Raw genomic sequence first — 25119 nt, 5'->3', positions numbered from 1 at the left:
AAAGGTTGATTAGAGTGCAGGACAGACATGTCCCTCTGAAAATGAGGTATAGAAATGGCAAGGTTAGGGAACCATGGATGACGGGTGGAATTGTGAGACTAGCTAAGTTGAAAAAGGAAGCATACATAAGATCTAGGCGACTTAAAACTGATGAAGCTTTGGTGGAATATTGGGAAAGTAGGACAAATCTCAAATGCGCAATAAAGAGGGCTAAAAGGGGTCATGAAATATCTTTGGCTAATAGGGTTAAGGAAAATTCCAAAGCCTTTTATTCGTATATAAGGAGCAAGAGGGTAACTAGAGAAAGGATTGGCCCACTCAAAGACAAAAGAGGGAATTTATGCGTGGAGTCAGAGGAAATGGGTGAGATTCTTAATGAGTACTTTGCATCGGTATTCACCAAGGAGAGGGACATGACGGATGTTGAGGATAGGGATGGGTGTTTAAATACTCTAGGTCAAGTCGGCATAAGGAAGGGTGAAGTTTTGGGTATTCTAAAAGGCATTAAGGTGTACAAGTCCCCAGGTCTGGATGGGATCTATCCCAGGTTACTGAGGGAAGCGAGGGACGAAATAGCTTGGGCCTTAACAGATATCTTTGCAGCATCCTTGTGCACGGGTGAGGTCCAGGAGGACTGGAGAATTGCTAACGTTGTCACTTTGTTTAAGAAGGGTATCAGGGATAATCCGTGGAATTATAGACCTGTGAGCTTGACGTCAGTGATAGGCAAACTGTTGGAGAAGATACTGAGGGATAGGATCTATTCACATTTGGAAGAAAATAGACTCATCAGTGATAGGCAGCATGGTTTTGTGCAGGGAAGGTCATGTCTTACAAACCTAATAGAATTGTTTGAGGAAGTGACAAAGTTAATTGATGAGGGAAGGGCTGTAGATGTCATATACATGGACTTCAGTAAGGCGTTTGATAAAGTTTTCCATGGCAGGTTGATGGAAAAAGTGAAGTCGTATGGGGCCCAGGGTGTACTAGCTAGATGGATAAAGAACTGGCTGGGCAACAGGAGACAGCGAGTAGTGGTGGAAGGGAGTGTCTCAAAATGGAGAAAGGTGACTAGTGGTGTTCCACAGTGATCCGTGCTCAGACCACTGTTGTTTGTGATATACATAAATGATCTGGACGAAGGTATAGGTGGCCTGATTAGCAAGTTTGCAGATGATACTAAGATTGGTGGAGTTGAGATAGCGAGGAGGACTGTCAGAGAATACAGCAAAATATAGATAGATTGGAGAGTTGGGCAGAGAAATGGCAGATGGAGTTCAATCCAGGAAAATGCGAGGTGATGCATTTTGGAAGATCTAATTCAAGAGCAGACTATACGGCCAATGGAAGAGTCCTGGGGAAAATTGACGTACAGAGAGATCTGGGAGTTCAGGTCCATTGTACCCTGAAGGTGGCAACGCAGGTCGATAGAGTGGTCAAGAAGGCATACAGCATGCTTGCCTTCATCGGACGGGGTATTGAGTACAAGCGACGGCAGGTCATGTTACAGTTGTATAGGACTTTGGTTAGGCCACATTTGGAATACTGCATGCAGTTCTGGTCGCCATATTACCAGAAGGATGTGGATGCTTTAGAGAGGGTGCAGAGGAGGTTCACCAGGATGTTGCCTGGTATGGAGGGTGCTAGCTATGAAGAAGGTTGAGTAGATTAGGATTGTTTTCGTTGGAAAGACGGAGGTTGAGGGGGACCTGATTGAGGTCTACAAAATTATGAGAGGTATGGACAGGGTGGATAGCAACAAGCTTTTTCCAAGAGTGGGGGTGTCAATTACAAGGTGTCATAATTTCAAGGCGAGAGGGGGAAAGTTTAAGGGAGATGTGTGTGGAATGTTTTTTACGCAGAGGGTGGTGGGTGCCTGGAACGCTTTGCCAGCGGAGGTGGTAGAGGCGGGCACGATAGCATCATTTAAGATGCTTCTAGACAGATATATGAACGGGTGGGGAACAGAGGGAAGTAGATCCTTGGAAAATAGAAGATAGGTTTAGATAAAAGGATCTGCGGCGCAGGCTGGGCCTGTTCCTGTGCTGTAATTTTCTTTGTTCTTGTTCTATCTGAAGAAGCAAAATTAATAGTTGAACAGAATTTTACATTCTACATAATCTTCTGCTAAATACAAACAGTTCCTGTTTTTCTAGCAGGGGGGGTTAAAATGCTAGTCATGCAATCTGCTGTACTAACTCTTTGCAGTTCCATTAACCCGGCAGAGTAAGGTTTTGCACTTACTGGCTGCTTTGACAAAGCTGTGTTGTAATTGGAATGTCATCAAGGGAGCTGGAAGCACCCTAAAAAAAGATTGAAATATCATAAAGTTAATATCGAACAAAAAGATTTTGATTTTTAAATTGATTCATATACAATATGTGCTGTAACACGGTGAATATGTTATAAAATTAGTAGTCCGGAAGCCTGGACATGGCAGTTTGAGAATTTGAACTTAGTAAAGAAATCTGGAAATAAAAATAGCATGCATCAGTAAAAGTTAAAACTCAACTGGGTTCTGTATGGATGGAAATCTGCCATCCTTACCCAGTCTGGTCTGTGTGACTCCAGGCCATTCAGCTTATTGAACTTTAGAATGATAAAGCACAGGTGGAGGCCATTCAATTCATTAAGATTGTGCCAGTTATATCACACTGCTACTAAAATGGTCAAAAACGTAACTCATTACTTGCTTCTCCGGGCAACGACACGCAGGGAAAAACTGACAACAATGTCCACATTCGTGATGAGTAAAAAGAATCTTTAAATGTCGGGCAAGACTTTTAATGATGTGATATTTATAACCTCATGAAAGTGGTGACATACACTCAAAACTGAATGTTACAGCATGATGGATTATATATATTCCCCAATCACTGTCCCTTTCACTTTATGGAACCAGTTCAAGACAAAATAACTCCAAGTTATTACAAGTTCTTACTCTCAGAATACAAGAATGAAGCATTAAGAAAAATAATTTAATGGAGACTCCAAATTTAGCCCCCACTCAGGCATCCAGAACCTGAACAGCCATTGCTGAAATGACAAAATATGAAAGGGTATATACATTCCTTGACTAATTTCAGTGATAACCCCTCAAACAGCGAAGCGATCTGTAAAATGAATAGATGCTGTCTAGAACGTAACTTCAAGCTTCATACAAAAAATGCTAGGGAAAGAAAAATAATTTGGAGTTATAAAGTGCCTTCCACGACCTCAAAGACGAAAGCATTTTAGCGCAATTAAATTCTATTGAAACGTAATTGTCAGGTATTGTAAGATAGGGAAATGTGGCAGCCAATTTGTACAAAGCAAGGTCTCATAGAGCAATGGGATAATGATCAGATCTTCAGTTTAAGTGATACTCAGTGATAGATCGATATTGGCCAGGGTACCAGGAAAACACCCTGCATTTCGTAAAATAGTTCTGTGGGTTCTTCTACCTCCATCTGAGAGAGTAGCTGTGGCCCAATTGGTTAAAAAAAAAATGGCACTGATGGCGCTGCAATGAACTGTCAGCTTAAATTGTATGTTGAAGTCTCTGGACTTGGACATTAATCCAAATACTTCTAACTGAGATGCAAGTGTGACGACTGAGCCAAGTCCTTAGTTTCAGATACATTGGCTGAGATTCTCTGTCTGCAGCCTAAGTGCTCACGCCAGCAGAGAATCACTACTGTGGCGTTAGGAGCAGGGCTCAGGTGCGAGTCCCGCTGCTTCACCAAGCTAAGAATTAGAATTTATATTTTATTGTCACAAGTAGGCTTACATTAACACTGCAATGAAGTTACTGTGAAAAGCCCCTAGTCGCCTCATTCCAGCGCCTGTTCGGGTACACAGAGGGAGAATTCAGAATTCTCACGTGGTACGGGAATTGAACCAGTGCTGCTGGCCTTGTTCTGCATCACAAACCAGCTTATAGCCCACTGAGCATAGCTAACTTATGCATAGAGGAGAGCTCGCTGGATTCCATCAGAATCCCAGCATTAGACTGCCATTTTGATTGTGTGTGCGGCCTGATACCGAGGTTCGGCGTTGGGACCCCTCTCCTCCACAACGCAAAGCCTGCACCTTCCCTCCCCCTTGACAAGTAGGGACATCACCCCCCCCCCCCCCCCCCGCCACCACTGGAATAAGGGACCCCCCACCCCCCACAGGATGCAGACAAGAGGGTGAACCGACCCCACCCCACGATCCCCCCCCGACCCCGCCATCAGAACCCATATCAGAGACTCACCCCATCAGAGACGACCCCCGCCAGAACTCCCAACAGAGACTCCCATCAGATGACCCCATCAGTTACCCCTGCCTGAAAGCTGAAGAGCAGTCCAGGCAGTAGAATGAAAAACCACTGCATTTTCACTGACCCTTCCCTAACATCTGCTGCCTGAAACAAAAGTGTTCAAAGCAGCAGCTGTTACAAGTGTCAGAGGCTTTCTCGAAAGCCAAGTACACTTCAAAAGACAATCTTGGAAATGCCATTCAATTTCACACGTGAGCCAGGGATTGACAATTTTATTGGTCCGAGCAAGCTGCTTAGGGGGTTTATTTATTTATCTTTCCTTTCATGCTTGAATGCATCTCAATTGCTCTGCTTTGATGCTGACCAAAATGTTTATAAATACTCTTGCTATGCATGACAGTTCCTCACTACATTAAAACGAGCAAAGTCCTTTCTGCTGAGAAAAACAGAAAGTGAATGTACTTAGTGAGATTCTGGAAATCATAGGCCATTTTTTATTTCATGGGCGACTCTTCTCAACAAGACAGTCATAGATGAAGAAATCCATCATCACCTCCAATGCGCCAGTTCAGTCTCAGTACGCCGCATGGACGGCCTCAGAACATCACCTGAAGCCCTGATGCTCTACCCCAGATGGGCCGAGTTCCCAGTGGCGTGGGTCACTCATGCTATTTTTTTGTGAACCCCACGTGATGGCTGTGGACTGAGTGCAGCACTGCCACAGTCGGGGGGGGGGGGGTTGTTCCGCGGGCAGGGGGGGCTTTGGCTGCGCAGCTGCTAGCCCCCCACCAGACAGAGGATCGGAGCTGCTGTTGCGCTGTTTTTCTGGCGTAAAACACCACTATTCCCACCCCGGCGTCAGCATGTAGTCTCAAAATCGGAATATCCAGCACAGTATTTAAGGACCAGGGTCTCAAATCCCCATGCACCGATATGCTTTGGATGTTTGAACAACCTGCAGCTTCACCTCAAAGCACTGAAGATCTACCCCAGCAATGCCTTCACAAGGTTGTCCAAATATGGTCCAGTAGCAGCATCCTTTCCCATGCCAACATGTCCAGCATTGAGGGGCTCATCACTCATAACCAATTCCACTGGGCAGAGAACGTAATTCACTTGCTTGACACCAGACTTTCACAGCAATTGCTTTACTCAGAACTCAGTCACAACAGGAGGCTCCCAGAAGGACAGCAGAAACATGTCCTCAAAGCAACCCTAAAGAAATCAAAGATCCCTGCAAACTCATGGAAGTCCTGGCTTGTGACCAACTAAAATTGAGACGGTTAATGGGAGAAGACACTGAACACGTCCAGAGACTTTGTCAAGAAGACTCAGAGGAAAGTCAAGATGTCAGGAAGTGCACAGACATCCAAACAATTTATATACCAGACCCTTCAAGCAGTACCTTTCCACATGTGGCAGCGTGTTCAAATTGTACATTGGACTTATCAACCATCTCAGAACCTATAGAATCATAGTAGAAGCAAGTTATCCTCGATCCCTTCAAACAACACTGTAACAATGGACACATTGTTACCTCGGGAGGCATTCAATAATGATCCACACAAAAAAAAAGACCTGCATTTATTTGTATCTTCCATGACCACAGGATGCTCCAAATTATTTTCCAGCCAATTAAGTACTTTTGAGGTGTAAACACCATTGTACCATAAAAAATACAGTGGCAATTTGCACACAGCAAGCTCCCAAAACCAGCAATGTGACGTTGATCTGCTCAAAGTTTTTGTGTTGTTGACCGAGGGCTAAATTTTGGCTAGGACTCAGGACAACTGCCATATTTCTCTTTGAAATAGTGCAATCGAACCTTTTATGTCCACCTGAGAGGGCAGATGGGGCCTGGTTTATTGTATAATTTGAAAGGCAACATCTCTAACTGTACAGCATTCGCTCAGTACTACACTGGTATATCAGCCTCAATCTTTTGTGCTCAAATCCTAGATGGGGTTTTGAATTCAAAAGAGATTGTTACCACCAATGGAAGCATCTGGATGGTCACCTATAAAATAAGTAGGGAATTGATATAGGGGATAGGAAACAGAGTAGAGATAAGTTTATACTCCTGTTGATGGAATGTGGCGAATACTGTCCCCAGGGATCTGCACAAGAACATACAGTGCAGAAGGAGGCCATTCGGCCCATCGAGTCTGCACCGACCCACTTAAGCCCTCACTTCCACCCTATCCCCGTAACCCAATAATCCCTCCGAACCTTTTTTGGTCGCTAAGGGCAATTTATCATGGCCAATCCACCTTACCGGCACATCTTTGGACTGTGGGAGGAAACCGGAGCACCAGGAGAAAACCCACGCAGACACGGGGAGAACGTGCAGACTCCGTACAGACAGTGACCCAGCAGGGAATCGAACCTGGGACACAGGTGCTGTGAAGCCACAGTGCTAATCACTTGTGCTACCTCAGCTTTTCAATATATGACAGATGAGGGAATAGGATGCAAATGGACGTTTAGATTTAAGTGAGTGAGCAAAACTGGGCAGATAGAATTCACTCTACATGAAGTAGGGCAGCACGGTAGCATTGTGGATAGCACAATTGCTTCACAGCGCCAGGGTCCCAGGTTTGATTCCGGCTTGGGTCACTGTCTGTGCGGAGTCTGTACACCCTCCCTGTGTGTGCGTGGGTTTCCTCCGGGTGCTCCGGTTTCCTCCCACAGTCTAAAGATGTGCAGGTTAGGTAGATTGGCCATGATAAATTGCCCTTAGTGTCCAAAACTGCCCTTAGTGTTGGGTGGGGTTACTGGGTTATGGGGATAGGGTGGAGGTGTTGACCTTGGGTAGGGTGCTCTTTCCAAGAGAAGGTGCAGACTCGATGGGCCAAATGGCCACCTTCTGCACTGTAAATTCTATGATAAAAAATTATGAGGTCATTTACCTTGGACCCAGGAAATATAAATCAGAGTTTGAATATTGCTGAAAAGAGGCATGTTGCCGAAGCTTTTTATCCTGCCCTAATCAGCACAATGGCAGAATACCCAATTTCAAACAAATCACAACAATTTATTCTACTGGAGAAATGTGTGCTGATTGATTGGCAAGTCGACTCTGATTGGCTAAGGCATTGCAATGGAGAAAGCAACGGTAATTCCAAGCTCCCAGGTAATTTTGTTTGCAAAGAATGGGTCCCTGTGTATGAATGTATGTCACAAGCATAAATGAGCCACATTAGGAGATCAGAGTATTTCAAAACTGAGATGAACTCAATTTCTGCTCAACAAGGGTATTAAAGGATCAGGAGGAAGGGTGGATAAAATGGAGCTAAGTGAAACATCAGCCATTATCTAATTAAATGGCATAACACGATCAAGGAACTGAATGGCTTATTCTGGTTACTATGTTCCTGGAACAATTTCTTATCTCTTAATAATTGAAAAATTAGGAACAAGTGGCTTCCAACAGCAGAGTAACGCTGCTGCAATGCCAAGTGCCTTGCCATTGTTAGCTTGAGGATGGTCTTTTGTACTTCAGTTGAAGTGAGGGGTAGATTCTGAGAACTTTGAATTAGTTCCTGGGAAATTCTGGCTACAAAGGTATTTATTACTGAAGGTCTATTGAGGAGTTAATTGAAATGTTCGACCTAATGTTCTCGTAGTTCTCCTAGACTGCATAACTGGGGAAAGCAGCACAATAAGCGATTGTTCTGTACAAACTTCAGTGCATTGTAGAAGATATTCCTTTGAGACATGCTGGTCTGTTTATAACTGGACCTCTTTAATTTTCTTTTCCCACTTGTTTAATTCCTCCCAAATTAACCCACAATTTTCATGAAACGTTTGTGCAATGTATCAATTCTGTCAAAATAGCCCTGATGAAAATAATCAACATAGACTGTGGTTTTGACCCTAGACCCTCTCCACTCTACTTCCATTGGTGTTTATTGTTAATGTATTATTAACTGCCCTGTAATTACTTCAGCAAACTCCTGACATGAAACTAGATTTCAGTTGACACATATCTAGCTTTTCGAATCTTAGAAACATTTTGACAATGGTGGGTAATGACCATATACAGTTTACAGCTGATCCTGATCAATGTTTTATAAAGATATTAAATTAGCATACATGTACAATTTGACACCATCTGTATTATTTCTACTTTTAAACCAGTGAAATATTCTGTTACTTAATAGCAGCAAGAAATATGTTTCTGTGCCAATTCAAAACCATCCTGATGTAAACATGATTAATTTGTTCATATTTTCTAGTCACATTTTATGGAATATTCAGAATTAGGTTATTTTGCTGGGGAATAAGTGGAAGCAAGTTTTTAAAAAATCAATGGTAGTGGCCACTAAGTCACCAGAGATGGATTTATTACTCAGTAATTCATGATCCTTACAATGGATGGGTTCCAGACAGTCATCACCTTGCAATAAAGACCTGGGGCCGGATTCTCCCCTACCCGGCGGGACGTGGGGTCCCGGCGAGATGGAATGGCGTGAACTACTCCGGCGTTGGGCTGCCCCAAATGTGCGGAATTCTCCACACCTTTAGGGGCCAAGCCCTCACCTTGAGGGGCTAGCCCCGGCCGGAGTGGTTTGCGGCCGCCGACTGGCGGGAAAGGCCTTTGGCGCCACGCCAGTCGGGGCCGAAAGGACATTGCCGGGCGGCGGAAGTCCGCGCATGCGTGGGAGCATCAGTGGCTGCTGACGTCATCCCCGCGCATGCGCGGGGTGGGGTCACCTACACACGGCCATCGCGGAGACCTACACGGCCGACGCGTAATAAAAGAGTGCCCCCAAGGCACAGGCCCACCCGCCGATCGGTGGGCCCCGATCGCGGGCCAGGCCATCGTGGGGGCACCCCCCGGGGCCAGATCGCCCCGTGCCCCCCCCCCCCCCCCCCAGGACCCCGGAGCCCGCCCGCGCCGCCTAGTCCCGCCGGGAAGAGAGGTGGTTTGATCCTCGCCGGCGGGACAGGCATTCCAGCAGCGGACTTCGGCCCATTGCGGGCCGGAGAATCGCGGGGGGGGGGGGGCCGCCAACCGCAATTCCCGCCCCCGCCGAATATCCGGTGCCGGAGAATTCGGCAACTGGCGGCGGCGGGATTCACGCCAGCCCCCGGCGATTCTCTGATCCGGCGGGGAGTCGGAGAATCCCGCCCCTGTTTTTTACAACTCTGTCAGAGCAGTTTTGACTCAGCTAAGAAACGTAGCCAGAAACAGGCTGGAAAATATGGGAATTCAAATGCAGACTCCAGGATCCTCAGGATATACTGCACCAGCCGCAAATTGACAAGATTTAATACCATCATTATTGGTCTCCTTCCAGCCTGAAACATCCTAAGGCCCATCACAATTTTAGATTAGCTAAACAACAGAGATCACCATAATATTTCAGTCCAACATGCAAGTTGTGATTCACTACTGCCTGAAGGCATGCTGCTCACCAAACATTCTGCACTTAATTGTTCGCCTTCCTGCTGCTGCTCCATCACACCAGTCTTCCAATTAAAATATAAAAGATTCGTCTTTTTTAAATTTTAATCAGAACAACGCGGTTTCAAGCTTCAGTCTGTGTGGGCGAAGTTAAAGGCCCAATACAAATTCAAGTTGTTGTGGTCTTGAGCAACATATGAAATTATAATTTACATACAAACAAATTCTGTGCATACAAACAGGTTGATGCCCTACCTGCAACCCAAGGGCTATATAAGGCTCCCAAGCCTGGCAATCTAACCTCCAAAACTCGGTTAACTCAGTCCTACTTGTGCTTGCTGTTGGCCTGTCCTCTGATTGATGAAACCAATTTAAGATTATCAGTTCTGCTTACAGCGTAGCACTTATGCATGCTAGAAGCTACATATATTAATACACACAGCTGTGTCCTAAACAGACAGAAAGAACATGTAAACCCAAGTGCCTGTTTCAACTAAACAAAATAGGCAACAGCCATTCTCTAGTTCATTCCTGTAATAACCCCAAAAGAGGCCAGGCTCAGGCAAACAAAGGTTTGAACAGAAAAAAAGCCTCTGCCTGCTCAATAGGGGAACTTGTACTCCACGAACCCCACGGGGAAATCAATCAACAATTCCCCATGGTCTTCGTGGGGTTGTAATAACTCTCCAGGGCAATACCTTGACCAGAGTCAACCTGCCTGATCTGAATTGAAACAAAGCTAGGCAGTTAACTGATGCATTCTCCATGGCAACCCCTCTACCAATCAGAGTCCACTTGCCAATGAATCAGCACTCTCTTCTCTGAAGGACAAGTTGTTAGTCCCTTTACATTTGGTATTCTTCCGAATTGTCCTGCTGAGTGCAAGACAAAAAGATTCGACAATGTGTCTTTTCTCAGCAATGAACAAAATATGTTATTAATACAAAATTTCACCATTTACAAATGGTTTATCTCCTACACAATACTTCAAACCCTAAATAATCATTATTACTCACAATGGATTAATGTTCCGTTAGTTTGTGCAGAAAATTAATATCTGAAGCATAAATAACCTGCCCCACAAAAATATTTTGGTTACCTATTTTTACACTACTACGAAAATTTCACATGTGTTTGCTGTAATGTAGCTGAAGTCCCTGTAAAAACCATGCAATTTTGCCAACATTTTGAAATAATTCTCAGGACCAATTGCACAAATGCCGATGTAGGAATTCTTGGGCGAAATTCTCCGACCCCCCTGCCGGGTCGGAGAATCGCCGGGGGCTGGCGTGAATCCCGCCCCCGCCAGTTGCCGAAGTCTCTGGCACCGGAGATTCGGCGGGGGTGGGAATTGCGCCACGCCGGTTGGCGGGCCCCCCCGCTCGATTCTCCGGCCCGCCGCTAAAATGCCTGTCCCGCCGGCGTAAATTAAATCACCTACCTTACCGGCGGGACAAGGCGGCGCGGGTGGGCTCCAGAGTCATGGGGGGGTTGTGGGGCGATCTGGCCCCGGGGGGTGCCCCCACGGTGGCCTGGCCCTCGATCGGGGCCCACCGATCCACGGGTGGGCCTGTGCCGTGGGGGCACTCTTTCCCATCCGCCTCCGCCACTGTCTCCACCATGGTGGAGGCGGAAGAGACTCCCTCCACTGTGCATGCGCGGGAATGCTGTCAGCGGCCGCTGACGCTCCCGCGCATGCGCCGCCCGGAGATGTCATTTCCGCACCAGCTGGAGGGGCACCAAAGGCCTTTTCTGCCAGCTGGCGGGGCGGAAATTCGTCCGGCGCCGGCCTAGCCCCTCAATGTTGGGGCTCGGCCCCCAAAGATGCGGAGCATTACGTAAAATGAATGGTCAAACGGCTTATGCATCAAGTTATTTTTCAAGTCAAAAAGATGTTTTGATACAATGCATATCAAGTTTTGTGCATATCAAGTGTCTGCAAGTTATGTTACTCAAAAAATATATTTCATAAATTGAAATTAACTTAAGCAAATTCATTAAATTGTGAACTTATTGCAATTTCTCACAAATAAAAACGTACTTAGCTTTTCTTAAATTTTCTTAAACAGTATTGATTGCTGAACTGCCTAGATTGAATGACTCGTTTAGTATTTCATAGAATTTACAGTGCAGGAGGCCGTTCGGCCCATCGAGTCTGCTCTGGCTCTTGGAAAGAGCACCCTACCCAAGCTCAACAACTCCACCCTATCCCCATAACCCAGTAACCCCACCCAACACTAAGGGCAATTTTGGACACTAAGGGCAATTTATCATGGCCAATCCACCTAACCTGCACATCTTTGGACTGTGGGAGGAAACCGGAGCAAACTCACGCACACAGGGGGAGAATGTGCAGACTCCGCACAGACAGTGACCCAAGCCAGAATCGAACCTGGGACCCTGGAGCTGTGAAGCAATTGTGCTATCCACAATGCTACCGTGCTGCCCATATTTGGAATCATCTTTCACCAATCAGCTCCAAAGATCACTGAACTGTTGAAATTGAATACTGATACTAACATCAAATTGAACAATGGAAAATTTCACCGTATCCCTGGATTCATTCTTAATATCATACATGGCAAAGAAGGAGACCAAATGCATTTTTGAAAGTCAAACATCGTAAAGGGAACATCGAGCTTCTTTATATATATATATATATATGCAGAAAAACAAAGTAATCAAAATTCTGGGCAAAGAACCGCCAGATATGAGAAACTAATGCATTGGATGCTTACATAATAAGACTAGCTCCAGCGATTCAGGATCAGACAGACACATTGTTATTTACCCATCTTCTGCTACATTTGCAGACACTTAATATAATTGGAACTTGCAAAAAATATTGTCAACTCCCCATAAGAACAGGTCCCTTCACTCCTCCCAGTAAAAACGTCAAACATTTAAAACTATTTTCAAACCTTGGAGAGTGAATGAAGTCTATTTGCATATACACGGACTAGTTAAATATAAATTCATATTGTTTCCCCCTTAATGATCTTACCTTAGGTAATGTTTAAGCGTGCTGGTAATAGTCTTTATCTCCCATTCAGTTGAAGTCTCCAGATCTATATCAGCTGCTCCTTTTAAATACAGGAAACACAACAATGTTAGTAGAAAAGCAAAGACTATTATACCAATAAACCATCTTCTGATGTGTTTGAACCGTTCGTGCTCGCCATATTATTCAATGCCTTTTCTCTGCTACAATGTTTTTGAACCCATCTAAAGTATAATTTCAATACATTCCTTAGGAATTTATAGGTGCAGATTTTGCTGTTAAAATTATGCTAGTGGCCTCTGTCATTCAAGTGTAAACAACACAGCAACTTCAAGTCAGAGATAGGTGCATAGTTAAATGCTCATTCCCAAATGCTGGTGTTTGATTTATGCTGGGAGGCGGTTAATCTTGTGAAAATGTATTTCGATGCCAGCCTCACTAGGAAATGTATTAAAAGGATTGTATTTGCGTAGTAGATGCAAAATAATGCCACAGAAAGTTACAGTAAACATTACAGGCACGAGTACCCTGTTATGACTAGTATTAATTATTCCCATCCCAACGTCACTGGCACTGAAAATTAACGAACAATGCAGTTTAATTCCTTAAAGCACTAATCATTGCTGAATTTAAATATGTGAAACATAAAACTTTTAAGATTTTAAGCAACTGCTTAAGAGGTTTGTTTACTAATATTTCCCTTCACGCTTGAATGAATCTCAATAACCCTGCTTTGATACAGACTCTGTTGCGGGGGGACGGCGACTCTGTTGGGGGCCGGCGGCTCTGTTGGGGGCCGGCGGCTCTGGTGGGGGCCGGCGGCTCTGGTGGGGGCCGGCGGCTCTGGTGGGGGCCGGCGGCTCTGGTGGGGGCCGGCGGCTCTGGTGGGGGCCGGCGGCTCTGGTGGGGGAGGGCGGCTCTGGTGGGGGAGGGCGGCTCTGGTGGGGGAGGGCGGCTCTGGTGGGGGAGGGCGGCTCTGGTGGGGGAGGGCGGCTCTGGTGGGGGAGGGCGGCTCTGGTGGGGGAGGGCGGCTCTGGTGGGGGAGGGCGGCTCTGGTGGGGGAGGGCGGCTCTGGTGGGGGAGGGCGGCTCTGGTGGGGGAGGGCGGCTCTGGTGGGGGAGGGCGGCTCTGGTGGGGGAGGGCGGCTCTGGTGGGGGAGGGCGGCTCTGGTGGGGGAGGGCGGCTCTGGTGGGGGAGGGCGGCTCTGGTGGGGGAGGGCGGCTCTGGTGGGGGAGGGCGGCTCTGGTGGGGGAGGGCGGCTCTGGTGGGGGAGGGCGGCTCTGGTGGGGGAGGGCGGCTCTGGTGGGGGAGGGCGGCTCTGGTGGGGGAGGGCGGCTCTGGTGGGGGAGGGCGGCTCTGGTGGGGGAGGGCGGCTCTGGTGGGGGAGGGCGGCTCTGGTGGGGGAGGGCGGCTCTGGTGGGGGAGGGCGGCTCTGGTGGGGGAGGGCGGCTCTGGTGGGGGAGGGCGGCTCTGGTGGGGGAGGGCGGCTCTGGTGGGGGAGGGCGGCTCTGGTGGGGGAGGGCGGCTCTGGTGGGGGAGGGCGGCTCTGGTGGGGGAGGGCGGCTCTGGTGGGGGAGGGCGGCTCTGGTGGGGAGGGCGGCTCAGGTGGGGAGGGCGCCTCTTGTGGGGGAGGGCGCCTCTGGTGGGGGAGGGCGCCTCTGGTGGGGGAGGGCGCCTCTGGTGGGGGAGGGCGGCTCTGGTGGGGAGGGCGGCTCTGGTGGGGGAGGGCGGCTCTGGTGGGGGAGGGCGGCTCTGGTGGGGGAGGGCGGCTCTGGTGGGGGAGGGCGGCTCTGGTGGGGGAGGGCGGCTCTGGTGGGGGAGGGCGGCTCTGGTGGGGGAGGGCGGCTCTGGTGGGGGAGGGCGGCTCTGGTGGGGAGGGCGGCTCTGGTGGGGGAGGGCGGCTCTGGTGGGGGAGGGCGGCTCTGGTGGGGGAGGGCGGCTCTGGTGGGGGAGGGCGGCTCTGGTGGGGGAGGGCGGCTCTGGTGGGGGAGGGCGGCTCTGGTGGGGGAGGGCGGCTCTGGTGGGGGAGGGCGGCTCTGGTGGGGGAGGGCGGCTCTGGTGGGGGAGGGGGACTCTGTTGGGGGAGGGGGACTCTGTTGGGGGAGGGGGACTCTGTTGGGGGAGGGGGACTCTGTTGGGGGAGGGGGACTCTGTTGGGGGAGGGGGACTCTGTTGGGGGAGGGGGACTCTGTTGGGGGAGGGGGACTCTGTTGGGGGAGGGGGACTCTGTTGGGGGAGGGGGACTCTGTTGGGGGAGGGGGACTCTGTTGGGGGAGGGGGACTCTGTTGGGGGAGGGGGACTCTGTTGGGGGAGGGGGACTCTGTTGGGGGAGGGGGACTCTGTTGGGGGAGGGGGACTCTGTTGGGGGAGGGGGACTCTGTTGGGGGAGGGGGACTCTGTTGGGGGAGGGGGACTCTGTTGGGGGAGGGGGACTCTGTTGGGGGAGGGGGACTCTGTTGGGGGAGGGGGACTCTGTTGGGGGAGGGGGGCTCTGTTGGGGGAGGGGGGCTCTGTTGGGGGAGGGGGACTCTGTTGGGGGAGGGGGACTCTGTTGGGGGAGGGGGACTCTGTTGGGGGAGGGGGACTCTGTTGGGGGAGGGGGACTCTGTTGGGGGAGGGGGACTCTGTTGGGGGAGGGGGACTCTGTTGGGGGAGGGGGACTCTGTTGGGGGAGGGGGACTCTGTTGGGGGAGGGGGACTCTGTTGGGGGAGGGGGACTCTGTTGGGGGAGGGGGACTCTGTTGGGGGAGGGGGACTCTGTTGGGGGAGGGGGACTCTGTTGGGGGAGGGGGACTCTGTTGGGGGAGGGGGACTCTGTTGGGGGAGGGGGACTCTGTTGGGGGAGGGGGACTCTGTTGGGGGAGGGGGACTCTGTTGGGGGAGGGGGACTCTGTTGGGGGAGGGGGACTCTGTTGGGGGAGGGGGACTCTGTTGGGGGAGGGGGACTCTGTTGGGGGAGGGGGACTCTGTTGGGGGAGGGGGACTCTGTTGGGGGAGGGGGACTCTGTTGGGGGAGGGGGACTCTGTTGGGGGAGGGGGACTCTGTTGGGGGAGGGAGACTCTGTTGGGGGAGGGGGACTCTGTTGGGGGAGGGGGACTCTGTTGGGGAGGGGGACTCTGTTGGGGAGGGGGACTCTGTTGGGGAGGGGGACTCTGTTGGGGAGGGGGACTCTGTTGGGGAGGGGGACTCTGTTGGGGGAGGGGGACTCTGTTGGGGGAGGGGGACTCTGTTGGGGGAGGGGGACTCTGTTGGGGGAGGGGGACTCTGTTGGGGGAGGGGGACTCTGTTGGGGGAGGGGGACTCTGTTGGGGGAGGGGGACTCTGTTGGGGGAGGGGGACTCTGTTGGGGGAGGGGGACTCTGTTGGGGGAGGGGGACTCTGTTGGGGGAGGGGGACTCTGTTGGGGGAGGGGGACTCTGTTGGGGGAGGGGGACTCTGTTGGGGGAGGGGGACTCTGTTGGGGGAGGGGGACTCTGTTGGGGGAGGGGGACTCTGTTGGGGGAGGGGGACTCTGTTGGGGGAGGGGGACTCTGTTGGGGGAGGGGGACTCTGTTGGGGGAGGGGGACTCTGTTGGGGGGGGGGGACTCTGTTGGGGGGGGGACTCTGTTGGGGGGGGGGGGGACTCTGTTGGGGGGGGGGGGGGACTCTGTTGGGGGGGGGGGGGGACTCTGTTGGGGGGGGGGACTCTGTTGGGGGGGGGGGTGGAGGGGATTTCTCCTCATCTCAGCTCTAAATACTACCTAAAACTATGACTTCTCATTCTAGATTGTTCCACAAGAGAAAGCATGTGCTCTACGTCTACTTTGTCAAAAACTTATATCATCTTATATACCTCAATTATCACAGCTCTCATTCTTCTGAACTCCAGAGAGTATATGCATAACCTGCTCAATCTCTCTCCATAAGACAAACCCCTCATCTGTGGAATCAATCTAGTGAAACCCTCTGAACTGCCTCTCATGCAACTACATCGCCCCCTCAACAAAACTGTCAGTGCTCCAGGTATGGTCTCACCAATGTCTTGTACAGTTCCCTACTGTTATACTCTATTTCTTTAGCTACAAATGCAAAAATTCAATTTGCCTCCCTTATTACCTGCTATACCAGCATAATAGTTTTCTGCAATTCATGCATGAGGACATGCTGATCCCTCTGCACCATTAACTCCAACTGCCAAATTTTGGCCCACTCACCTAACCTATCGATATCCATTTTTAAATTCCTTATTTCCTCATTGCAACTTACTAACCCACCTATTTTAGTGTCATCTGCAAATTTGGCGATAATACCTATATTAATAATAACCTTTTATGGTCACAAGTATGAAGTTACTGTGAAAAGCCCCTAGTCGCCACATTCTGGCGCCTGTTCGGGTAAGCTGGTATGGGAATTGAACCCGTGCTGCTGGCCTTGTTCTGCATCACAAACCAGCTGTCTAGCCCACTGAGCTAAACCAGCCCTCTGTTCCGCCATTCATTCAGATCATGGCTGATCTATTATCAAATTTCCCAACTCTTGTATGATTCCTTGGTGCAATTTAACATTCACACGTTCTGTCCTTTCCTTTTATTTTCTGGCAACAATCAGCCTTATCACTAATTTGAACTCCTACCTTCTCCTTTAATTTTGATTTTCTAATTTTCCGTGCAACTGAACCACCCCCCACCCCCACCCCAACTATTTAGTTTAAAGCCCTATCTACAGTCCTAGTTATGTGATTCGGCAGAACTCTGGCCCCAACACGATTCGCGATTTACCATTACTGGTGCCAATGTCCCATGAATTTGAACCCATTCCTCCCACACCAACCTTTGAGGCACGCATTTACCTCTTTAATCTTATTGACCATATGCCAATTAGTTTGTGCCTCAGGTGGTAATCAGGAGACTATCACCTTTTTGGTTATGCTTACAATTTACTCCCTAGCTGCTTATATTCCCTCAGCAAAATCTCTTTCTTTGCTCTACCTATGTCATTGGTGCCAACGTGGATCACAACAACTGGGTTTTTCCACCCCCACTCCAAGTTCCTCTGTTGCCCAGATGAGATATCCCGGAACCTGGCACCAGGTAGGCAACAGGACCTTCGGGACTGTCGATTGTGGTCACAGAGAACAGTGTCTATGCCCCTAACTATATTATCCCCGATTAAGTCTACATTTCTCGTCTCTCTCCCATTTAAATGGCTCCCTGTACCACAGTGCTGTGGTCAGTTTCCTCATCATCCCAACAGCACCCGCACTCATCCGGACAGTCAGCAAGAATTTAGAACCTGTTGGACAAGGACAAGGGCTGAGGTTACTGCAACCCTACCTCCTGGATCCCTCCACCTGCCTCATTCATAGTCACATCCTCCTTCCCTCACGACTGGCCAAATTCAAGGTAATTAATCAAAGGGGTGTGACTGCCTCCTGAAACACAGAGTCTAGGTAACTTTCCCCCTCTCTGATGTGTCAATGTATCTGAAATCTCAACCATGGTAATGTCATGTCATTTTGCCAAGGGCGGCACAGTAGCACGGTATTACTTCACAGCACCAGAGTCCCAGGTGCAATTCCCGCTTGGGCCACTGTCTGTGCGGAGTCGGCATGTTCTCCCCGTGTCTGCGTGGGTTTCCTCTGGGTGCTCCGGTTTCCTCCCACAAGTCCTCAAAGTTGTGCTGTTAGGTGAATTGGACTTTCTGAATTCTCCCTCAGTGTACCAAACAGGCGTTGGAGTGTGGCGACTAGATTTTCGCAATAACTTAATTGCAGTATTAATGTAAGCCTATTTGTGACAATACTAAAGATGATTATTATTTCCCAATTTTGGGCTCATGAAATTTATTATTGGCCTGTTTTTTTCTTCTCTAAGGTATCCATTTCTTCCACTTACTAGCTTGTTTTGGTTATGTGGCATGAGAGGAGATGGTGATTCCCCACCACCATATTCCCTATTTGCACATTAATTTAATGTCTTTCCAGTTCCTCAATAAAATTATCCTTTTTATCAAATAGTAATTTTGCCTGAAGCACTTTATACCTCATTTAGCTCATCCACTTCAGCTCTACTTGGGTAACTACTCATCTCTTAACCAGTCCCTTGCCCAGTTTAAAAAAAAAAAAACATTTTATTTTCAATTCTGATAAAATAATCATGGAACCTAGGGTTAGATTTTCATGGAGTTAGACCAACTCCAGAGAATTTTAAAAATAGCAAGTGGGACCTGGATGCAGAGGTTCCACCACAGTTCCCATTTTTGCTGGCGGGGAAAGTAGGTTGGATGTGAATCTCACAGATGGGAACCCCAAAATCAGCTGGGCCTTTAAAATTAGTGTTGAGTTTAACAGGCTGGACTTTCATTGTTCCAACGGCCTTAACCCAGTGTGGGATTCACAAATTTATGGACAAAATGTAAAAGTCTGTTAGGGTCGATAAGGGCTATTTAAGTATCATGATTGGATGCATTTTAAATTCCTGGTCCTTTAACCATGAAAAAAGCTGAAATTGTCAGAGTTAAAAATACCCTCTGTTGAGCTGCTTTGATTGACAGGCCATTTGGTGTTGGTCAGGAAAGATCATTACCATCTGTTCATAAAGTTTCATTATATCTCTGTGTCGAAGTTTCCCAAGGACTGGTATTACATTTCAGTTATTTATGAATTATGAATGTTTGGTTGAGTTTCAAAAACTACAAAAGCACTTATCTCAGAAGGGGACTAAACTTCTCATTTTGACTGACAGTTTAAAGCGGTGATTCAAGGATTAGCTATCTTTAATGTGATGGCAAACGTTGTTTTCTTTTTTAAACATATTGACCACCTGAGGGGATTTAAAATATTTGAATGGGTTTCATCAAAAGTTTGTTTGCAGTATTAATCGTGTAGGATTGAAAGTTCTGTTATATCGTTAGAAGTTTGATTTGTTTTCATCTACACATGGCTCTTGAACTCTGCCCACAGTGGATACTGAGCTAGTAGTTATGAAGGTAACATAGAGGCATTGCAGAATCACAGAATACTACAGTGCAGAAGAGAGGCCCTTCTGCTCATCGGGTCTGCATCAACGCATGAAAGGCCCCGACCTGCTCACCTAATCCCACTTGCCAGCACTTGGTCCATAGCCTTGAATGATATGACATGCCAAGTACTCATCCAGGTACTTTTTAAAGGATGTGAGGCATCCCACCTCTACCACCCTCACAGGCAGTGCATTCCAAACTGTCACCACTCTCTGGGTAGAAAGGTTATTCCTCAAATCCTCCTAAACCTCCCACACCTCACTTTGAATTTGTGTCCCCTCATAACTGACCCTTCAACTAAGGGGAACAGCTGCTCCCTATCCAGCCTGTCCATGCCCCTCAATCTTGTACACCTGAATCAGGTCACCCCTCAGTCTTCTCTGCGTCAGTGAAAACAACTCAAGCCTATCCAACTTCTCTTTATAACTTAGGCATGAGGCAGCATGGAGAGTGGGTGGGGGTGAGGACGAGACAGCTTCTAAATCAACTGGGACAAAGCAGAGAAAACCGAGGCAAGCCTTTTAACCAGCTCACCCCAGCACTCTTCTGCTCCCATGGCCCCTTACAACCAGCCTCCAGGGTTGACTCTATCCTATCCCCACTTACTAGAGCAAAAATTGGATGAAACAAACCCTTTAAACTGCTGCAGATATGCCCAGTCAGGAAATTTCCAGGCTCAAATTACCTACCAGTAAAAATCTGGCTCCTGGTTTATCTTGCTGACTGATGTGTTGCGAATTTCCAGCATTTCAATATTTGTTTCAAGTTTTCAGATTTTCAAAAAATATGCACTTGCATTAAATACCCATTGTAACTATAATAAAAACAATGTTCCCTCTAAGCTACATCTCTGAGCTGCATGGGTGCACAACCATGCAATAATCAAGAATGTTCTAGGCACTGCCAAGAGCAGACCCTAGTGGGAAACCAATGGGGAGGGTGCTAGGATGTGCGCTGGGTGGGGGGGGAAAGAGTGGAGATTGGGGGTGGGGATGATGCCGGCGATGAATGTCGTGAAAATCCTTGTGCATTTAATGGGGGTGATTTTCCAGTCCTGTTAAGCTCTGGTGCCCGCAGAGCCTGAGGGGTGCAAAGCCTATAGGGAGGCAGATTGAGAGGCCAGCGATCTTTTTGGGAAGTTGATGTCAGAGGGCGGGGTTAGTGATGTTGGTGTGGGGGGGCGGGTAGGCGGTATGCGAGCGATAAATGTCAAATTGCAGCTGCTTCATCAGTTGGTTTTTCAGAAATTGAGCTGACCAGTGAAACATGCATTTAAGTCTGCTTCAAATCAACGAACATTGATGACTGAAGTCAACTGGCAACTTCACTTCAGAACACCAGTGCCAATATTTAATAAGTCAGTGCGGGATCCAGATTGGACGGGGGTAGGCCCGCAATTCGGCGCCACCATCCTCCATGTCGTTTCACCACTCTAATCCCGACCCAGAGTCATTTCCTTACTTTTTAAACCTTTTCTTCTTCTTCTGGAGTTCTTTGCCAAATGGTAGGTCTGACCCACGATGCTACAACCTCGATCTTTTGTGCTGGTTTAAAAATAAATTATGTTGGAAACTGGCCTCCCTCACAAAATGCTCAAGACCAAATTATTCGCCATGTGTTTCTATTTCTCTTTTGCAGCCCTTTAAAGAAGTTCTTGATGTTCAGTTATTTTACCGCACATTTCAAATGTTTTTACATTTTTAAATGACTAAAGAGTACTTTCAGTTGTTTAGGTGGAGGTCAAGACTCTCAAGATAAATCCTTTTTTTGTGAAAGCAAGTTATCAGCTGTGCAGGCATGATGGGCCGAATGACCTCGATCTGTGCCATAACAATTCTGATTCTGTATTAATAAAACTGCATCAGACTGCCACTTTTAAAGTATCAAGAAATAATTTGCAATGTGAGGGGAAAAAATTGGTTTAAATCTGGCCTGGTTGCATTGGTTCATGGAAAGCTATGGACGCAATTTAACGGAAATAAAATAAAGTCTCATGTTGGGCCTGTTTAGCCAGGTATTTCCCGGTGCTTGCAGCGCCAAGAACGACCCACTATTAAATGGAACTCTGCTTCATTTATGGGCCTTGGCGAGGAACACCCTGCTGAGGCCGCACTTAGTCCCAGGGCAGCACCTGGGTGGTACTGCTAGGGTACCTGGGTGACACTGCCAGGGTGCCAAGTTAGCAGTGCCACGGTGCCCAGGTGGCATCACGGGTGCCAGGGTACCACCCTGCCCAGAGCCCGACCACCCAGGGGCCTCTGGTCGCATGGGAGGATGGAGACCAGTGCTAAATGGTGCTCACTCGGGGTCTTCGAGGTGCGGGGGTTACATCCCAGTGAAAGCATATTCAGGTGAGCCTAACTGCACACTTGACTATGCAAATCTGGATCCTGACCTCAATGGGCGGGATCCAGATTGCAACACTTCGCGAGTTTTAATGAGATCTCGCGAGGCGTGATGAGAAATTTGCCAGCCTCGTCGCGTCCTGAGTCGGGGGCGACGAGGCCGGTAGATCGCAGCCTATATTTGAAATTATACAAATGAATGAGTGGAAACATGGCCCATAACTTCAGTTCAGAAAACTTGTGCAATTAACACCTCAATTGCAGATTGAGGCCATCTATCCCATCAAGTACTTCTGAGTTTGTTTGGGAGCTTGTGCACCAACAGAATGAACAGAAGACCTGTTTTTACAATCTATAAGTCACAGATTGAGGATGAGATATACAATTTGAGTTAAGTAAAGAAATAAATTGAACTTGCCATTTACAGATATGCACAGATAGAATAGGAAATCAAGAACAGTTCTTACCCATGAGTAAACCTAATAGTTTCTGAACTCGCGAGTTAACACCAGCTACTCGGTACAGGCCCTGCTCATTTATTCCTGTTTTAAAGTAGAGAGAAAAAAATCTGTTGCTGATTTATCAAGCTGAGCCTCTAGTATCACTGTTTTTGAAATCTACAATTATCATAAATCAGCAATTACCAGTTACAACTTAAATTAGATTTTTAAATTACATAGGTTTTTGGCATTTTAAATTGGCTATACATTCATATGTTCAAGCCGGTTTGTTGAGGTAGCTTTGTATATGCATGCTCACATGTTAATGACTGAAAAAAATAGAGGGAGAAATTGGAGGATGAGAGAAAAGTAGTACGATATACAAAAAAAACCAGTAAAAAGTATATAAAAAGTAAAAGAGTAGCTAAAGTGAGCATTGGTCCCCAAGAGGGTGATACTGGGGAATTAATAATGGGGAACAAGGAAATGGCAAAGACTTTAAACAATTATTTTGCATGTCTTTGCAATAAAAGATAATTGAAAAGCAGGAGGCAACAGGTGGACAGTAACTGAAAACAATCAAGATCACTAGATTAAAATTGCAAGGAAAACAAAGGAGATTAAAGGCCGGCAAGTCTCCTGGATCTGGTGGTCTACAAAGTAGCTGTGGAGATAGTAAATACATTGGTTGTAATCTTCCAAAATTCCCTAGATTCTGGAAAGGCCCCAGTGCACTGGAAAGCTTCAAATATAACACCATTTTTCAAGAAAAGAGGGAAGCATAAATCAGGAAACTGTAGCTAACATCTCTCATTGGGAAAATGCTAAAATCCCTTATTAAAGGTGGTAGCATGAGATAACACAAACAATCAGGCAGAGTGCATGTACTTTTGTGAAAAAGAAATTCTATTTGAAAAATTTATAAGCTATTTGAAGATGTAACAAACAGGGTGGATATAGGAGATCCACTAGACTTGGGAGCTTTTGGATTTCCAAATGGCATTCGATCAGGTGCCACATAAAAAGGTTACTGTAGAAGCTAAGAACTTATGGTGGTGCGGGGGGTGATATATTAGCACGAATAGAGAATGGTTAACTACCAGGAACAGTCAAGATAAATTGGTCATTTTGAAGTTGTGACTAGTGGAATGCTGCAGGGATCAGTGGTGGGACTCAACTATTTACAGTTTATACTAATGACTTGGATGAAGGAACCAACTATTGTAGCCAAATTGTCTGATACAAAGTTTTGTATTGTTTGTATATTTGTGTACAAAGATAGGTAGGAAAGCAAGTTGTGCGGAGGCTCAGAGCTTTGTGGAGCTGAGAAGAATCCACAGACCTTCCAAATTGGTGGGTGGGACCCAGATCCAGAAGTTCCATCCCCATTTTCGACAGTAGTTGAAAGGTGGCATGAATCACACATAAGCAAACTCAGCAGGACCATTTGAATTCAGTCAAGTTCAAATAGACCCCAATTAAAATTTCACACTGCCCTGCTGACAGGTTTTTAGGTGGGCAGGAGAATATAAAATTGAAGGGATTCCCTCAGAGTTCCCACCTACCACGACCACGCAGCAATTTATGCTGGGGCGGGCAAGGCCTCGGACGGGTAGCCCGCTCTTGCCCCAATAATTGGCCACTTAAGGGCCATTTCCCACTCAACCTCAATTTTTAGGCTGGTGGGAAGATTTACTTGGCATGGGGGAAGTGCGAAAAAGAATGGGCCCAGACTCAGGTGAGAGGATGGACAAGGGCACCTCCATTAGAAATCCCCTTTAACGGGGTCTACCCACAGTCAAAGTCCAGTGACCGCTGGGCCTCCTTCCTCCTCACCAGCCTTTCCTCTGATAACCCAATAACCCACTTTGCACCCTCCCAGTCCTCCCTACCCACCCGCCCTGGATCTCCTTAAACGTATCTTGTTCTCCGTCCTCAGGACTCAGACTCAGGCAGGTTGCTGCACTTACCTCTTCAGTCCACTGCAGCTTTTGTTACTGAAGGGATTGGAGAGCTGCGTGAAAGTGCAATGGGGAACTCCGAGTCAGCGGAGATGTGTTCACCGCTGACTCTTTGGATGGCAAAGAGAGACCCCGCTTTCCGAAAAACTCAGGCCTCCATTTTTGCGGCAGCAAGGGCCTTAAGCTGTAGTGTGGGAGTTACAAATTTTTAGAGAAGCCGTAAATGCTCTTGAAGGGCGAAGGTCTGTAGAACTGTCAAATTGTGCAGCTATTTAAATTCCCAAACATTTACAAATTTTAAAAAACAGGCTACTTGTGTCAATGAGAGGTTTAAAAAAATTGTCAGTTACTATAGCTGTTTGTTGACATTACCTAAGGGTTCGCATTATGTCATTATTAATGCTTGGCTGTTTTAGACAATCTATAATTATCCCAGATAGAGATTCATAATTTGATTGACAGCTCAGAGAGGTTACTAAAGGGTTACACACGAGTTATGAATACAATTCGTTTTATAAGGGATAAAGTACTTGCGGGTTTAAATGTTTTGAATGGGATTTCATGAATAGTAGTGTTTTTAATACACTGATCATTATTTTATTTCAACTCAACATGGCTCCTGAGGTCTGCCCATGATGCATATTGGGTCAGTTGGCATGGAGTGTAAGGGCAAAGGGTTGGTTGGCATACGTTAGTATTGTATGGGGCCATGGAGGT

At 47.5% G+C, this 25119-nt stretch overlaps 1 protein-coding gene across 2 annotated transcripts in view; it reads right to left on the bottom strand.

Moving 5' to 3' along the window:
• The window catches only part of LOC140426992 (rho GTPase-activating protein 26-like), a 315317-nt gene that overhangs the window by 120171 nt on the left and 170027 nt on the right, over positions 1-25119 (bottom strand). For both annotated transcript variants that reach the window (XM_072512347.1, XM_072512348.1), the window contains exons 14-16: positions 22469-22543; positions 12658-12736; positions 2245-2303 (exon numbers count right to left, since the gene is read on the bottom strand). In XM_072512347.1, coding sequence (XP_072368448.1) covers positions 2245-2303; positions 12658-12736; positions 22469-22543 — 213 coding nt within the window. The remainder of the gene's footprint in view (positions 1-2244; positions 2304-12657; positions 12737-22468; positions 22544-25119) is intronic.

The sequence above is a fragment of the Scyliorhinus torazame genome, chromosome 7, assembly GCF_047496885.1.
Source record: "Scyliorhinus torazame isolate Kashiwa2021f chromosome 7, sScyTor2.1, whole genome shotgun sequence".
Taxonomy (NCBI): domain Eukaryota; kingdom Metazoa; phylum Chordata; class Chondrichthyes; order Carcharhiniformes; family Scyliorhinidae; genus Scyliorhinus; species Scyliorhinus torazame.
The sequence above is the reverse complement of the archived record's forward strand: the minus strand, read 5'-3'. Positions and strand labels throughout refer to the sequence as shown.